Source organism: Myotis nattereri (genome assembly GCF_964212035.1).
Source record: "Myotis nattereri genome assembly, chromosome: 11".
Lineage (NCBI taxonomy): Eukaryota > Metazoa > Chordata > Mammalia > Chiroptera > Vespertilionidae > Myotis > Myotis nattereri.
The window spans coordinates 68,359,077-68,377,985 of NC_138086.1; the positions used below are offsets into that span (position 1 = coordinate 68,359,077).

The following is an 18,909-nucleotide window of genomic DNA, read 5'->3' on the forward strand; positions in this document are numbered from 1 at the left end:
GTTATGTTTTCGCCTATTAATTGATAGTACTTTATTCATTAATTTTCATTCATATTTTACTTAACTAAAATTACATACAATATATGAAAATTTCTCAGCTATTATCTATAATAATATTTTTGCTCCATAAGCTACTATAACAATTCACTGATATATTGAAATTCAGCCAGGTTTTATAATATTCAAGTTCATCACCACCATGCTTAGTATTAAGTAAATAAAAATGCAAGCAGAAGCTTTCCTACTCAAGTATTTAAGGCAAAGCTTTAATAGTACTTTAAATTCCATTGGTAAATACATGGATTTCCACAGGAAGTCAGAATCCTCAAACAGAAAGATGTGTTTTCACAGTTATCCTGATACAGAACTCAAACTTGGAAGAAATATTTTTACAGTAGAAAAAATTTACTGAGATGAAAACATGTAAATTCCTAAGTGGCTACATTAATGTACATATGATGACTAAGAATAATACTTTTCTTTATCAGTGATGCAAGCATAAATATTAATTCCCTGAAAGATACATTTCTTTATGATAATTTTTTAATCTGCCTCCTTATTTACTGAAAATATATATTCAACATGTACACATTAAAAACTGGGCTTACCAAAACCGGTTTGGCTCAGTGGACAGAGCGTCGGCCTGCGGACTGAAAGGTCCCAGGTTCGATTCCGGTCAGGGGCATGTACCTGGGTTGCGGGCACATCCCCAGTAGGAGATGTGCAGGAGGCGGCTGATCGATGTTTCTCTCTCATCGATGTTTCTAACTCTCTATCTCTCTCCTTTCCTCTCTGTAAAAAATCAATAAAATATATTTTAAAAAAAAACAAAAACAAAAAAAAACTGGGCTTTGGTTTCAATGTGCTTTAGCAGCATTGAATTCTAAAACTGCCTCTTTTCTCCTTCTATTAGTTTGAATAAATAATCACATATCCTGGAAATCAGAGCATTGACCCTGAAATGTCAAAATGCTGGAGAAAGAGGGGGAGTCCTTTTAACTACCCAGAAAGAATTACATAATGAAAATGCACAAGCAGATCTTTATCTCTGTAGATCGTAGCACACCTTGGCGTTTATTAGGTGCGACTTCTAATTGGTGGTTCCATCTCTTGGGCAATGAGGAATGTCAGTGTTCCTCAGTTCCCACAGGAAAAAGGGAAACTTCAGTAATGTCTCACATTGGTAATGATGCCAGCTAATCAAAGAGGAAAATGAAATTGACTTAGAGGAAGGAGATTAAAAGGTATGACGTACATTAGACTGAATGAAGGGACGAGAATATATTTGTCTTTTTCAATTTTCTTTTTCATTTTGCAGATAAACCCTTCAAAATGTAGACATAAGTAAAAAATAAAATGGGAATAACTCAACAGAGTGAGATTCTATAAGGAGAGATGAAGCTTAATGTACTTCTTAGTAATAAAACATCAAAGTAGAAAGAATGTGAATGGTAATTAAAACTTGTGAGGCAGCCTAGAAATATGAGGCAGGCCCAATTAAATGGAACTAGCACATAATTTAAGGTGCTTAGAGACCATCAGTTGGTACATGTGAATACAAAAATAATGTTAAGGCATTCGACAGAGAAGAAATCAAGAGGTACTTAGCTTGTTTCGTAGAGCAGAAGTAAGAGATGAATTTTCCATTCAGCGTGAAACAGCAAGGAAGGTGATCACAAAAACATTGGCTAGTATTAGGGCAACACACTCAAAACGAATCCACCACAAACCTAACATCCTGATTTGAAGCTGCTTGCTAAATGCTCCTTTGGAGTGAAAGAAATTTATGCTTATTCAGTTCTTTTCCTGAAGGTCCATTTTATGGGGAAATTGTTTGTGCTTTAGTGCCCCCAAATCACATACAGTATATACAAACATTATATACACATTTCCTTTTGACCAATTTGCATCTTTGTAGATAAAAATGCTAAATTTTGATTAAGATCATTTAGATTTGGTTTTGGCTTTCCAAATTTTACAAAATGAATGAGATAAAGTTGCCAATCCTCAGTGTTTAGTGTCCTGATATATATACTGAAATCTGTAACAGGAACAATACATTATCAAAAAAATGAACCTATTTTCAGCTTCCAATTCTACCTATATGTATTAGGTAAGGGAATCCTAAAAAATCATTTTCTCCCTTATATTTTCAAAGTGCATTTTTAAAAAATCAATTATTCATAGTTTTTGGAGGTAGCTCAAAATTCTCTTGTTACACATGAGGAAACTGAGGCACAGTGAGCACAGGTGACTTGTTTCAATAACAGAAAACTCCTTGGTGAAATTAAGTGGCTAACTGTAGCATGCATATATATGTGCTACGGCACCGCCTGGGTAGCATTTGGTGTAAAAAACCTACTTTGATTATTTGTTATGAATAAAGTTCATTTCACTGAGACTATGAAAGAGACAGAATGGACCTCCAAATGTATCTAATCAGCTCTCTTCACTGAAGATGGTTCCGAGTAATCAAGTGACTTCAGAGCCCTTAGGACTGAGCCTCAGGTCAGCTGATTCCTCTCTCTCTTTCTCTCTCTCTCTCTATATATATTAGTATTCTACACTGGCTTACTAAAAGTAGAATCATGCTGAGGGAATCATTTAATATAAAAATATGACATCTGAATAATGTCAAACATAAAATATAAATCTTATTAATATATTGAGTTAGAGCTAAGAAACCAGAAAAATATGACTGTACAGAGAGAATAAAATTTAATTCAAAGTGCATGGTATATTAACACTTAAGATCTGCATTTAGCTTTGTAAAATATTTCCTTGCAGCTATATTTGTGCTTAGCATCTGACATTTAGATTAAAAATAGAAAATTTCATAAATCACATTCTCATAACCACACTCCCTTATTCTGTCGGGGCTTTTGATTTAGGGATTGTAGGCATGCAATAGAAATATACTGTTCCTTTCTTTTTAAAAAATTGTCTTTACAAATGTAACTTAGCCTAACCTCTTCTATGTTTTTATGCTTAAAAAATATATCACTTAATATTTGGCATGTAAGCTACTCAGAGTAAGAAGTGCTATAAGCATGTGAGAGTCAATTTTATTATTACTCTGGTGTGAATGTAAGAAATACATTTATGTGAGCAGTCCTCTGAAAAATACCTACTTATGTACACAGCCTTGACTAACCTTGCAGAAGGCCCTTAAGAAAAGAACAGGAATGAGTCTTTAAAATCAGTTTTAGCCAATTCATTACTTAACCCATACCTGAACTCTTTGTTTATGTGAACTGGCAATCATATTAGTAAAGTTACTGCATAAAACAGAAACTTGCAAATGTAAAGGATGTTTCCTAATGTAAAAAATCAATCACGTACTTTCAAATTTATATCAAATTTATTTCATTAAAAGCTCCTGTGCTCATTTATTCAAAGCTTTCATCACTGGTATGTATGTATCTTGATTCTCCATGCTTCAAGACAAAAAAGTCTTCATTCTTAAGTCCATACCTTTCTATAGCCTCATTCAGTTTCACTGGAGGCTCTAAGTAATGCTGGCAGAGAGAGGAAAAAGGGGAAAAGGTTAACCATACATGGATTTGGGGGATATTTCAAATAAGAATTCAAACCAAAATGACTAACATGTCTACTTAAAATAATGCCCTTTTCACTGAAGCATTAGCAAATGAGTTCATCACATTTTCTAATACAGGGGTCATTAATGTTAAGTCGATAGAAACGTCATACTTACCAATCTATCCAAACACCATGTATGTCAAATTTGGTTCCAACTTAGATTGAACAACATTAAATTGCATGAGATCTGGTCACTATTTCACTACATGAAATTTCAATCTAAATGGAATCAATGCCTAAGATAATATTAGAGAATTAAATATTACCAATGTTTTTTAATATAGAAACTTACATTGCAGGAGTGTTGTGTGTGTAAGCAAATGCTAGAGAAACCTTTTTGGCTGAAGAAGGGTTGTTATCCTCAAATCCCTAGCCACATACTGACACTGTAGTGTACAGAGCGAAAGAGGGACAGAAATATGACAGGTGGAAGGTCCCTTTGTGTGTTCCCCTCTTCAATCTAAAATAAAAGTGAAAACAGCACACTGCTGCAGAATGTTTTAACCTATCAAATGTTTTCCAAATAAACTGAAACCACCTGGATATGTTATTCTAACTACTAATTTAAAAGATATTAACAATTAAAAATATGTTTAAAAAAAGATATTTTTAAAAAATCACCTCACCAGTTTTTCTCTTTTGGTCTAAATCTTTACATTGTACAATTGCTACTTTTCCCCTTTATTTCAAATGGATTTCCCCCCAATTTCAATTTTAAAAGCTTGTAAAATGTGGGGGGGAAATCAAACAGTGTCTCATCTAATCACCAGGGGGCGGTCTGCCTCCACCCTTCACACAACCAGCATCCTTTGAGCACCGTACAGTAGTCAGGCCAAGGAACCAAGCAGAACCCTGGAGCTTGCAGTCTAATACAGAGACAGATAAGAAATGAATAAGTAAGAAAATAGTATCTGATCTGAGTGGTTGATATATTCTGGGGACAAAATGTGGGCTAGTGTGGGATGTGGAGGTTTCATTTTAAATACAGCAGTCCAAGAAGTTCTCTCTGAGAAGGCGATATCTGAACAAAGACCTGCTGGGACAAGAATGCACAGGGCTTTGCAGGCGATTGTGAGGGCTGTGGCTCTGAGTAGGATGGGAGCTACTCGGTAGAGGAGTGCCATGATCTGATTCAAGGTGTAAAGGTCACTGTCCTCGGCAGTGCTGGGAACAGACTGTCAGGGCAGCATGTAGCAGGGAAGGCGATGAGAAATGGTCAAAGTCCTAATATAATTGGAAGGGTGAGCTGATTGCATGTGGGGGGAAACTGGATGGAGGGAAGATATGAGAGCGAGAGAAGTCAAGGTTTTGGCCTGAGCAACTGGAAGGAGGATTTGCCATTTACTGAGATGTATGAGAAATAAATTTGAGGGAAGCTCAGAAAGTTTGGTTTTGGACTTAGATTTTGGTACCATTGTTAAGAAAGCAGTTGGAAATATAAATGTGGATTATGGGAACAACCTGAACTACAGAGGGGCAGTTGATAAGTGGTAACCTGCTTATATTATAGTAAACAGCTAATATATCTACTTACATGCAAATAGTTTCAAAGTGTTTACAAATCAGGCAAAACATCCTCCCTGAAAATGCCATCTATTTTATAACAAACTCATGGTTGTCAGGTTTATGCAACGAATGCTAAAATGTGAACGACTTGCTAAGTGAGTTTTTATTACACGTTTCATTAAGAAAGAAAGATGGAGGTTAGATTTTTAACAGAAATAATTCTTGAAGGCTGAATAATACAACAACTCATGAAGACTGGGGTTTTCTATCTTCTCAGTAAAGAGCACAACAATCACTGAAGTTAAAAATCTAGGTGTCATCCTAGATTCCTCTCTGCACAGGTTTAATAAAATAATTCTAAGTCACTGGTATATATTACATGTGGAGCATATATATGCATATATCTCTATATGGAACAAGAAATGCCACCAAATATAGTGGTGTACCAATGGAAACCAATATCAAACTTCCCCCTCCTTCAAGTACAAAGACACATTCTCATTCATCCTTCCCATCCCTGTGGTCCTTCATTCCATCTCCCAACTGTGGCTCAGGATTGTTTCATCACAATGTGGGAATCTTGAGTGGGGAGAATAGGCAGTGGGCAGGCAGCGTATTAGGTAATTTTGGAACAAACTGTAATCTAGGGAAAGGGCAGGCCAAAAACAGGACGGAAAGGGAGTGCTTTACACAGCATGAAAACAGGGTTCCTGCCCTGGATGTGGAAGATGCCACATAAAGCGAAGTAGAAGCCAACCAGCCATTTCTAAATTTTGCTGAGGGCAGGTCCTGGATCCAGGAAAGACGAGAAAGCTTTCTTCTATCCTCCTGCTTGATCCCAGAACTGGCTAGTAGCAAAGTTGTAGGGTTCTGCTACCTTAAGCAAAAAAAACAGTTCTTCACCCAGCCTACATGGCTCAGTGGTTGAGCATCTACCTATGAGCCAGGAGGTCACGGTTCGATTCCCCATCAAGGCACATGCCCAGGTTTCAGACTCGATCCCCAGTGTAGGGCATGCAATGGATGATTCTCTCTCATCACTAATGTTTCTATCTTGCTCTTCCTCTCTGAAATCAATTTTTAAAAATCAGTTCTTCTATAAGTCTATGAGTAAAAGTACCATTTTTCCCAACACCTGGCACCTAGCAGACACTGAATCGATGTTTACTGGATGAATAACATTTCTAGAAAGTTCTAAGTTGTCCAGCCTTACTTCCTCCATTGCCCTCCATATGACATCCATACTCTGGCTGAACAGAATTCCTCACTACCCCAGGTGCTGCTTCCGATCGTACACTCTGCCCTTTCCTCTTGAAATGCCTTCTCATGGCCAAGTTCAAATGTCACCTCTTCCATAAAGCTCTCCCTGATCCCTCCAATCAGCAACTATATCTGATTCTGAGGCCACTGACCCCTTTGACATCTGTTTTAGAGTTATTATGTACATGTCTTACATGTTCTGCTAGAATGAAAGGCTCCCTAAGAGAGAAAACATGGTGGTTCATTTTTCTGTTTCCCAAGACTAGACTCATTTTTTGTTATATAAACAAACGCTTCATTACAGAAGTCAGAACAGCAGGCATTGAGGGTTTTTTCACTATATAAATACTGTTTTACTAATTCATGATTTACCACTTCGTGTGATGACTATGAATCACACAGGTTCTGATTCCAGTTGATCTCTGAACACACCAAAGGGAGTGGCAATGCCTGAATCTTATCATAGATCAAACATACCAGTTATTTTTATCACAGACTGACCTCATTTGCTAAGGCAAAAGTTCCCCAGTGAATGGCCACAGATTTCTTTGCTTGAACATCAATGTGAATCCTTACAGCTTCTTCTGGGTCCACATGCTGGTATTTCATAAACCATCTGATGAAACACAGCAATTTATTAATTCAAGCCTTTGAAATATATAATGACTGCTTCATCTAATCCACCTGTAAGGTTCTGCACAGGAAAAAAATCACAGTAGAAAACCATCTCCTTTAAGTCTACTTTTCTTCTGGAAAAACTTAAGCAAAAATATTTCATGTACAAACTGCTATACAATAGATAAGTCTCAAGCAAAATTCTCCTTTGAATAGTAAGATTTTGTGCTATGTGTATTTTTATTTTATTGATGATTTATTCTGAAAATGTCTTACTGTTACTTTTAAAAGCAGATAGTTTGCAATCCTGGTATGAATCAAAACAATGGGAAAGAATTAGAAACTACAAGTCTACTTGCAAAAGAACATGAAAAACTTGCTGAAACAAATTTTTAAAAAGGGGACATATGTAATATTTTCAACAATGAAGATTTAAATAATAATAAAATAAAAAGAATTAAAGTAGAAAAACTTGCTAAATTGAAAAGCCAACAAAAAATCATATATAGTATTTAAAGATCAGGAGCAAGAAAACCCCAATTACTACCTAAGGGTATTATTTAAACAGCATACACTGAACAGTGAGGTGTTTTGGTTGGACAAGAAGACAGGGCTCATGAGGGGGATAATTAGAGCGCAGAAACACTGAAAGGCTGCCTAACGCCTTGGGAAGAGCAGGGAACACTTTCAGGAGCAAGAATTATTATTTCTAATAAAAAGGGAAGTGTACAGTCTACAGGCAAATCCTTTGCTTTCCCAGCCATTAGTTTAGAAGAGGAAAAGCAACACTGTCTTCACATTATGTATATCCCGGGGCTGCTCCTGCCCCCTACGGCTGCAGTCAAGACTGATGGGTAGGGGCTAGCACAGGTGCTTCTACACTTCACAGAGCACATCATGGAGCAGCTCATCCAACTCCTACAGCCAGAAGATTGTCATTTACTGGAGGAGCTGCCGAGCCCTTTGGGAGCTTATTCTGGTATAAACACTAGCAGGAATGTTGTTTTTTTAGAAGCACACGTACCTTGGTGCATATGCTCCAATGGGAATAGCTGCAAGGTCAAAAGGTCCAAACCTTCTTCCTATCTCTTCAAAAACGGGGCAATAACCAGTGTCTCCTGCGAAAAAAAACCGATTCCAAGGGCCCAACACAGACCAGCTGCCCCACAGAGCCTTGTTGTCATCCAATAGAGTCCTTTTACACCAGTGCTGGGAAGGTGTAAAGACAAAGGTGACCTTGTCATGTCCGGGGACACAGTTCTCCTCCCACCAGTCCAGCTCGATCACGTTCTCACAGCCACATTTCTGCATCCAGTCGAGGAGACCCAACGGCACAAACCACCTCAAGTCATTACCAAATCGCTCGTTCAAAGAGACGACAGAACTGTAGTCCAGGTGGTCGTAGTGGTTGTGACTGATGAGGACCGCGTCTATGGCGGGGAGCTCACTGACAGAGCACGGTGCCTGCCGAAAACGCTTTGGACCCATGTACTGCGACGGTGAAGCACGAGAGCTAAACATGGGGTCGGTGAGAAAGATGAGCTCGTCCATTTCCACCATTACCGTGGCATGTCCCAGCCACGTGACTCTTAAGCCTGCTTCGCTCACTCCAGCTGCTTCAGGGTCATTGATAAAATATGGCTTAAGCACAGGGAGTTCTTTATCAAGTTCCTAAGTGTACAAAAAAGGAAAGCAGCCCTTAGACAAAAATTAAAAGGTCTTATGTCATCACAAGACATATTTGACATAAATAATAGAAAGAAGAGCTACTTGGGGAGAACTGAAGTCATTCAATAAATTTGCTGTTTTTGCTTTGCTCTTGAAAAGGCATACTTCTTTCTGAATCTGCCTCACTAATCATGACAATATAGTAATGTAAGACACTCTTAACTCCAAATGCAGTAAACGAAGGAAAAATTGAATTTAAAACTGAGCACTGCTGAACGTACTGAATGTTTTCAAGGCTCTCTTACGTAAGTACTAGTGGCAGACGAGCCCAGCCGCAGTCACTTCTGCCATTTCAGGTGGCTCATGCATTCACTGCTTAAAAACCGCCTCAGACACAGGTCAGTCCCTAAAACAGTAAAGAAAACTCACAACCATTTATTTACAGATCTTGGATCTCAGACATGAATCTGACTTTTTGAGTAGAATTCAAATCAGAGCATGATGATGATTCCTTGGCGGATCACAATCATAGACCATTCTCCTCATTCTTTCTCTTAAGGTTTTCTATCATTGATCAAACCAAAGCAAAACATGGTTCCTGCCTGATCATTTGCGGGGAGGGAGAGGAGATGGGCTAAGCAGATGTAAAACAATAACTACAACAAATACAATACGTTAATCCTTTGGTTATTCTACATATTGTCCTTGGATTGGGCTTGATCAAGAAGCAGCTGTGTTTTAGGGCCTCATGTAACAACTTCACCCCTACCGTCCACTCACCCCAGAAACATCTCTCAGTTCTCAGTAACAGGAAGAGCTCTTCTCTGGAGCAGCTGGCTTTACGCACTGGACCTTCGCTGGGAAAACCCCGAGTCCGCGCTTCCCTTTTCACTCTGATGAGGAAGCTCAGAGTAGACGCTGAAGCTGCCTCCAGCATCGTGCGGGCCACGATGGAACATATTTCTATCCTAACTTTATTCTTGACTTTATTTTTCTATCCTCATAGTCCATTTGCTCTTATATGTTCATCCATCTGCTTTTTACTGCAACGTGTATTTTTATAAGCTGCTGCAAATCAATTTTGAAAAGGGTATGGCACTGGATCATTAACTACAAGACATGCTATGCAGCCTAATAGGAAGGAATGAAGAGCCCTGTTGCCACAGGTATGACAGACACCGTAACCTGTGTGAGCTCCTGAAGAATGACGAGAAGTTCATGATGCAGAGAAAAGGAGGAAGGGCGTTTCAGGGTGAGAAAGTGCCTAAGCAAAGACAGAGCCAAACAGAAGCTGGCGTTTTGCGGGGAGGGGACACACTACGTCTATAAAGGATCAGAACACAGTAAGAGCCCTGAACGCCACACTCCACCCAGAGACAATGAGGAAGCATCTTAAAAATACAAAAAGACATGACCCCATTTCTGTTTCGAGAAAACACTGTCAGAGTGAAAATGACGACCTTGGATTGTGTCACAACAGCTGCCATGAGTGACGAAGACCTGAACAAAGGAGACAGCAATGAGCAGAGACGAGAGGGCATGTGGAGAAGAAGCTGGTGAAGGCAAAGTGACAAGTCACTGAGAAGGTCTGACTGGGAAAAGGACCTGGACAGAAGAGGAGCAGCACAACCGGAGGACACCCTGAGTCTTGGTTTCCTCATCAGTAAAAGGGGTGTAACAAGTATACCTGCCCTTCATGGCTGTGGGGACTGGCATGTGGTGGCTGGCACACTGTAAGCACTCTACAAGATTTCCAAAAGAAAAAAGCCCCACCCCTGACAACCAGTCCGGCACCAACCCTACCGATCTCTTACAATGTGCCTGTTTCCTTTCTCATAGTTACTAACTGACCTAAGTAACATCCTAACACTTAAAAGTCCTCATTGCTTAACTGTCTTCCCGTCAACTCAGTCCATAAACAGCCACCTCAAAAGCTACCTACTTGTGGTATATCTCTTTCTCCTGCTGAAAAACACCTTCACTGGCTCTCTACTGCTTGACAGCACACGTATCATCTCCTCACCCAGCAAGCCTCTTTGGACTCCCCCAACCCCTTCACCAGCTATTTCATTCAACTCTACACCGCTGTGTCCCAACTACACCGAGACCACTCTCTGTTCCCAGACTGAGCTGGAGAGCCCTGCACAATACTGATCCCATTTCTCAGGTTGAATGTCTTCCTTCCGTGCCCCCGAGTCCTTAATCAAATTGCACAGCCTTCATGAGACCATCCCCGGGTGTCCACTGCTGGAAGCAAGCACTCCTGCCTCTCAACTTCATGTCACTTAGCTCATGCATCAGCTATGAATATTCTGTCTTATACCCTTGTTAAATGTATACAGGATGTATCTTATGTCTTATTCAACTCAGAATCACTCACAGTGCCTGATTCAGTGATGAAATACAACATGTATTCATAAAATTAGTTGGATGAACGATAGAATGAATGTAAATTTTTCAAATCAGTTCTCAAAGTTAGTAATCAGGGTTAGTGAATAATAATAAGTGCCATATAGTGTACTTATCAAGAATTAAGGAGAGCCACAGCAGGTTTGGCTCAGTGGATAGAGCATCAGCCTGCAGACTAAGAGGTCCCAGATTCGATTCCAGTCAAGGGCATGGGCCCAGGTTGCGGACTGGATCCCCAGTAGGGGGCGTGCAGGAAGCATCTGATCAATGATTCTCATCATTGATGTTTCTATCTCTCTCCCTCTCCCTTCCTCTCTAAAATAAATAAAATATATGTATTTTTTTAAAAAAGAATTAAGGAGAAAAGAGAATCAAGGAATATACATTGAGTACCTACCATATGTACTCATATAAGGCTTCATATTGACACATAATAATGATGAATTATCTAATACAGGGTGAGGCAAAATAGGTTTACAGTTCTGAGTTCACAAAACAGAGTTTATTGTTGTATTATTATTTATTTATTATTGTATTATTTTTCATATGAACAACTATAAATGTACTTTTGCCCCATCCTGTATATCAAGTAATTTAGGGTAACATAAAATAAAATCACATTAACAATAGCTACCATTTATGGAGTGCTTACTATGTGCTAGACACTGTACTAACTGCTTCATAAAATTTTTTAATTTAATAGCAACCACAATACTGGACGTAGATACATTAAGTAGCTCCACTTCACAGGTGAGAAAACAAAAAATTAGAGAAGTCACAATATTCATACAAGGTAACCCAGCAGCTAACTTCCACACACGCTGTCCCTTACCATTATACTACTCCCAAATATTATCTCAGATGGAAGAAAATAAGGACACAAGGAAGTTTTAGAAATGACGATTATGTTCATTATCTTGTTTGTGGTGATCATTTCATGAGTATATACTTATTGTCAAAACTCATCAAATTGTATTTTTTGAATATGTGGAACTTGTAGTATATATTTTTTCTTAATTTTTGCCCTTTGGAACTTGTATTATATTAATAAAACTATAAAAAATGTTTAAGTGTCATCATGTTTAAACAGTATATCAAAATACCTGTAACAAAATTCCCTGAAAACTGTTGCATTTTCTTTTTCCTGAGCTTAAAAATCATTTCAGGTTTAGTATCTGGTATTATGCATTGACTCTTGAAGGGAAACAAAACCTGAATCGAGCACCTCTGGCAGCCTCGACTTGTTCTCCAAACAAAGTATTAACAGGTAAGGTCCTGAAAGGACTGTCACAAAGGCCATATATTATATGATCCTTATTTTTATGAAATATCAGAAATAGGCAAATCCATAGAGACAGAAAACAGGCTAGCAATTTCCAGGGGCTGGAGGAGGGCAGGGGAACTGCAGGGTGGGGACTAAGGACATGGGGCTTCCTTTGAGGGTAATGGAAGTGTATTATTGTGGCAATGGCTGCACAGCTCTTAGTGTACTGAAAACCACTGATTGTATACTTTAAGCAGGTCAATTTTGTAGAAGGTGAATTATATCTCAACAAAGCTGTTTTTTAAAAAAAAGTCAAAGTATTGACATCTGAATTAAGCAACCACACTTTTCTCATGTTCCTTTCTCCATGCTTAGACCATCACAAATGAGCAACTTATTTTAAAGAAGTTGATCTCTAGCTACCTTTCCATAAATATGATTCAAAGATAGAGTCTCAATTAGATTCCAAAAAGAAAAATAATTTTTTTTTTTACTTAATCATCAGACTTTGAAAAAGCACGCAGAACGGGGGTGGGGAAATTCTTATTTATTTGAGAAAACCAAGCACTCACTTGGCATTCTCTTTACTGGATGGAGATTTTTCTTGCTAGTCTTCCTTTTTTTTAAGCTGCAAATGGGAAAATCCCGAGGCTCATATTTAACCAGTATACCAGTTAATATTTCACTTTTCTTGGGGAAAGGGAAAAATCCTAGCACTCATTCAACCACTAACCTTTGCCAGGTGCTTTAGGTACATTATGTCATCTAACCATGTGAAGCCGATGTCACTGGCATTTCACAGATAACAAGACCAAGGCAAGGAGTGGGGGCCAGTCACTAAGAAACTCGTCAAGGTCAAATAACAAGCCCTCACCGGTTTGGCTCAGTGGATAGAGCATCGGCCTGCGGACTGAAAGGTCCCAGGTTCGATTCCGGTCAAGGGCATGTACCTTGGTTCTGGGCACATCTCCAGTAGGAGGTGTGCAGGAGGCAGCTCACCGATATTTCTAACTCTCTATCCCTTTCCCTTCCTCTCTGTAAAAAAAATCAGTAAAATATTTTTTTTTTTAAAAAAAAAAGATCAAATAACAAGTGTCCAATCAAGAGTGGGATCAAGGTGTTCCTGACTCAAAAGACCCTCTCTTTTCATTAAACCATAATTCTTTCCATGGCATAAATGATATTAACTTTAAAACAATGAAATCCATATTCTGGATAATATTATTTTAAGAGTATGTGTTTGTGTGCATGAGTGAGATACATTTGATGAAAATCTGTTAAATACCAAAGTATTTTAAAATGAAGTTAATAAAAATTTGAGGAAATCTGTCAGATATAAAACAACAAAAAAAGAGGACGTACAGGAGAAATAAAGGAAAAACTACGGAGGGCTGACCCAGCAGGTTCACGTAATCATTAGCAGCTGATTTTGAATGGAAAGATGGAGAGAAAGAAATTTTCAAGAAAATTTCCTAGAAGTTAAGGAAACAGACTTTTACACCTAAAGGGCCCACCAGGCATCAAGCATGATGAATAAATAACCACACATCATGGTGAAATTTCAGAACACTGATGCCAAAGAAATTCTCTTTCCCAAGTTTCTACAGAAATAAAGGTTTCTCCATAGCAATCCTAAAAATAAGGTCACAGACGTAATGCTTTCAAATTCTGAGAGAAAACTGTTTCCAAACTAAATTTCTATACCCACACTATCAGTTAAGAGTGAGAATAACCCTGGCCCGGTGGCTCAGTTGGTTGGACCATTGACCGGTACACCAAAAGGTTTTGGTTAGATTCACAATCAGGACACATACCTAGGTTGTGGGTTCAATCCCCTGTTGGGGCACAGATAGGAGGCAACCAATCAGTGTTTCTCTCTCACACTGATGCTTTTCTCTCTCTCTCTCTCTCTCTCTCTCTCTCTCTCTCTCTCCCTCCCTCCCTCCCTCCCTCCCTCCCTCCCTCTCTCAAATCATTTTTTTTAAAGCAACATATACTCAGGTGATGATTTTAAAAAAGAGTAAGAATAAAGACATTTCAGATAAGCAAGGTATCAAAAACTGACTTCCCAAGTACCTTTGTCTCAGTAAGAATATGCTCCACCAAAATGAGAATATATCCACGGAAGAGGGACAAGTGGGATGCAGGAAACAGCCAACACCAAAGAGGCTAAGGAGCCAAGATGATGGTGAAGGGAGATACTAGAATGGAAGCTGGCAGGGAGCCTGGAGATTATAGCCCAGTGCTATAATCAAACCCATGACCCTTTAGTGTGCAGGCCAATGCTATAACCACTGAGCAACACCAGCCAGGGCAACATAGTCACAACAATATAAACAATAAAGGGAAAGTTCAAATATAACCATGGAAAAGAGATGGGGAAGGAGAGAGCGTTAAGTACAATAGAAAATATGAAGGACCACAGAACGAAAAACACTGCACATTTCCACATATTGGAGGTATCAAAAAGAGTCACATTCACAGAACCAGAGTGATGGCTGCCAGGGCTGGGGGGAGAGGGAAGTGGGGGCTGCTGTCAATGGGCACAAAGTCTCAGTTAAGCAAAACGAAGCTACTGCACAGAGCTGTACCTGTAGTCAACTCCATGGACCCTTAAAAATTCAAGCTAGATCTCATGTTAAGTGTTCTTACCACAACAAAATTAAAAGAAATCTAAAGGCAAACTCCAGAGGGAAGGGTTGACAGTTGTTGCCTCTGGGATGGCAGCGGAGTAGCAGGGGCTGGGTAGGAGACTAGTATTTGTCTAATACGCCTTTCAGTAAAAACTGAATACGTGCATTTATTCTCTTCATAAAAATAAAAAAGCAACCTGTTCACTACTATCGGATAAATAGAAAATAATTGGTATGCTTCGTTTTCCCAAAGGGCACCCTATTCTTCAATATCATACAGCCAAAAATTATATTTTCAAAGTACTTTCATGTGTCAGATGAACAAAAAACAATTGCAGTGACCTACACGGTCTTATCATAACTTTATAGACAAAATAAGAAAAGGAACTCCTTGAGGGACTGTGATAGGAACAAGGCCCCACACTGAATAAACCTTGGGCTGGAGTCTGGTTTCCGCAATCCGACCCTGGTGTCCCACTTTTCCAGCCGGCCCCGCTGTGCAGCCTCCGTTCTGTGTCTCTCACACTCGGACGGACAGTCCCCTGCTCACTGCCATGGCAGTCACGGTACGGACAGCCTCCTTCGCCTCATGAACCTCAGGAGGTGCCTGTCTCCTCCCTCTCTGAGATTCTCTGTCTCTTCTTCCCTGACTGCGGGTGACAATAACAATCGGGCAAGTCACTGAGCCGCCTGCAACCGCACAGCAGTGACAGCATCTGAACAATGCCACGCCTGTGTCCTGCACAATGCTCTAAAGACCAGGAAAGGCAAGTATCAGGAACTGTCCAAGGACAGAAATGTCATTAAAACAGAAACAAAAGGAGACACATGTAAAACTTTAAATAAAAAAACTAACTAAATAAAAAAGATGTATACAGATTTCATAGAAAAAATGATTCTGATAAAATACTTTGATTTAAAAAACAACAGAAACAGAAATTTATGTCCCATTCAACATGTAAAATTTGTACAAAAATATTGTCTTTGAAAATGATTTGTAATCTGTAGACTTAATACCTGGGAGATGTCGTGATATGTGAATCCATTTTTTGAGGTATGGGGTCTTCTTTCTCCAAATAGATCTGATCGTCAAAGTTAAAAACACACATGCTATTTTCTGAGACTGCAACTAAATTATGCAGCTCTGCTAGTGACCCTTTTTCATTGTATTTAGACCTGTTCTATTAGTTATCTTATAATATTTCTTCCAAAACACTTTCATACTTATATACCTAAGTAAATATGATATGAATTGCATAATATACAGTAATTATAACCCTGCACATATCATAAAATCCCCCTGAAAATTCAAGCACCCACCTGGCACCATACATAGATAACACAATATTACTGACTGATTACATGCTGTACTTTAAAAACCCATGACTATTTTGTAACTACCAATGTGTACTCCTTAATCCCTTCACCTTTTTCACCCAGTCCCCACACACTCCTTCCACCTGGCAACCATCAGTTTGTTCTCTGCATCTAAGAGTCTGTTTCTATAAAAACAATAATTTGAAGTTGTGTTTTATTAAACTCTAGCCTCCCAATGCCTAACAAAAACAACTCCCAGAGATGTGATTAAATTCTAAACTGACCTAATAATCTGAAACAGGTGTTCTTTACATGGACCTTAATAGGTTTTGTTTTGTTTTTCCAGAAATGTCTGACTCTATCAGATTTAGGAGTCGGTAAAAATTAATAATTTTGGCAATTTAAAGGGATTAAATATGGAATTAATTAGTTATCTATGAAAATAACAAGTCAACATGCATTTGACCTGGTTCTATGCTTTTATTGGAACAAAAGATAGGTAAGAGATAAGAAATAAAATATAAATTGGAATAGGGCAAAAGTGTCTTCTTTCTCCTTTTACGTGATGCATATTTAAGTTGTACAGGTTGAGACCTACTTTGACATTTTATTTAAAAAGAAAATCTTCTGACTTAAAAACAAACAAAAAACTTAAATTTCATTAAAGAATGTAACTCTCGCCCGGCCAGCGTGGCTGAATGGTTGAGCGTCGACCTATGAACCAGGAGGTCAGGGTTGGATTCCCGGTCGGGTTATATGCAGGCTCGATCCCCAGTGTGGGGTGTGCAGGAGGCAGCCAATAGATGATTCTCTCTCATCACTGATGTTTCTATCTCTCTAACCCTCTCCTTCCTTCTCTGAATTCAATAAAAATATGTATTTAAAAAAAAGAATTTAACTCCCACTTCCATCACCCTTCCTTCTCTGCTTTATTATCCTCAGAACCTAATCATTTTTAATATACCACAGAATTTACTCACTCGTTTACCGTCTCTCTCGTCCACTGAACCTCAGGTCCAAGCAGCCAAAGGTGTGTTTCTGCTTTGTTCATTGCTCTACCTCTCGCACCTAGAGATTTCTTTAGTAATTGAACACTTGCTCAATAAATGCTCACTAAATGAATGAATGAGTAAATGAGTTAATGAACTGCTTTGAAAGGGTCCAGAAACTCCCTAAACTTATAGTAAAAGGGAATGTGATTATGTGCATGTGAATATTTCTGTAAGAAGAGGATCCACAGCTTTCATTAGATTTTCAAAAGGGGCTAGTATCCAAAAGAGCCTTAGGTGTCCTAACCAGAGCACTAGAGTATATATACGGCCACTTGCTTGGCTAAGTAGATGCAATCCTTCTAAATGACAGAGGTGTTTTCTGGTGGAGATGATGTGCTTGAAAGCAAGAGCGAGATTCCAAGAAACTCTGAGGACCATGTGGAGACGGACAAGGAGGCTGATTAAGAATGTTAGGAAACTTTAAATTTGTCTTCTATGGGGGTCAATAGCTAGGATACTTCCATACCAATCAGAGAATGTGAGAGCTTCTTGGCTTACTCTCATAATGTAATATGGCGAAATTAATGAGAGAAAAACTATTCACTCTCATTACTGTAAGGGAGGGCGCCTGGACACCTGAGCTAGTGAGCAGAGAAAATAATGAATGATCTGTGAAGACCTGGAGAGGCTAGCCCTGCCTCCTCCTGTCTCCTTTCCGGGGAATAGTTCAGGAATTGGGCATTTTCTCACATGTTCTTGCCGAAAAGGGAGAAGAAAGCTTCCCTTGAATTATGGGCAAAGGTCCCACAGCCCTGTGCAAAGCCATCTCTGGTAAAAGGCCGCAGCTCTGTCATCACCGTGTCATCACAGGCCAGTGTGTGGAGGTAGGTGCCAAGAGGCAGCCATCTGAGACCACAAGAAAAGCCCCGCACAGGACACTGCACTGGCGTGCTTGGAGCAGCAAGGAAAACCTAAGGAGCGATTTCAGACTTTTCCTTCAGCCCGGAATCAATGGGTGAACTGACCACGAAGCTATAAAGTAATTTAATTGCTTCAGAGAACACATGAGCAGTATTGTTGTTAATCCCTAATTTTACATCTGTCAACTGTTCTCCAAAAACAAAATTATTCGGGAAAGCTTAACACACACACACACACACACACACACACACACACACACACAGGCTAAGGACCACTGGCCTGGCGAGTTCTCAGAATAGCTCCAAATCATTAGACTGCAGAGATGTACGTCTGTCTTCATGGGGTCACTCCCTTCCTCTTTGAAATCAAACTAAAGACACCACTGCTATCTCTGTATGTTTACAAGCTGTGGCTCAAAAACAGGAAGAATTTACCCCAATATGCAGCCCACCCATCTTGGCCTCCTGCCCTAACCCTTCTCTTCACAGCTCAACTCCATGCTTATTTCTCTTCATATGGGGTTCTCCAGAAAAAGATTTTTCTTGTTCCTTTCATCCTCAAAATTGAAACACATAACAAGGTTTTATCTATTAATGTCCTAACTCATTCTAAAAAAGTGCCAGTAAGATATTCACGTTAATCAATTCTGTCTACTAGGATTAACACTGTGAACAGTACTTGGCATCAAAATGACAATGTCAGTTTTTTTATCCCATATCCTTTA

At 39.1% G+C, this 18,909-nt stretch overlaps 1 protein-coding gene across 4 annotated transcripts in view; it reads right to left on the minus strand.

The window, feature by feature from the left end:
• Position 1: 1 nt before the first annotated feature.
• Positions 2–18,909, minus strand: part of NAPEPLD (N-acyl phosphatidylethanolamine phospholipase D) — a 34,055-nt gene continuing 15,147 nt past the window's right edge. For 3 of the 4 annotated variants that reach the window (XM_081102258.1, XM_081102259.1, XM_081102260.1), the window contains exons 3-5: positions 8,006–8,652; positions 6,868–6,982; positions 3,343–3,518 (exon numbers count right to left, since the gene is read on the minus strand). In XM_081102258.1, the coding sequence (XP_080958384.1) occupies positions 3,390–3,518; positions 6,868–6,982; positions 8,006–8,652 (891 nt within the window). In that variant the 3' untranslated portion in view covers positions 3,343–3,389. Of the gene's footprint in view, positions 1,609–3,342; positions 3,519–6,867; positions 6,983–8,005; positions 8,653–18,909 lie in introns of those variants that run through there. The other variant, XM_081102261.1, reaches the window with a different exon arrangement.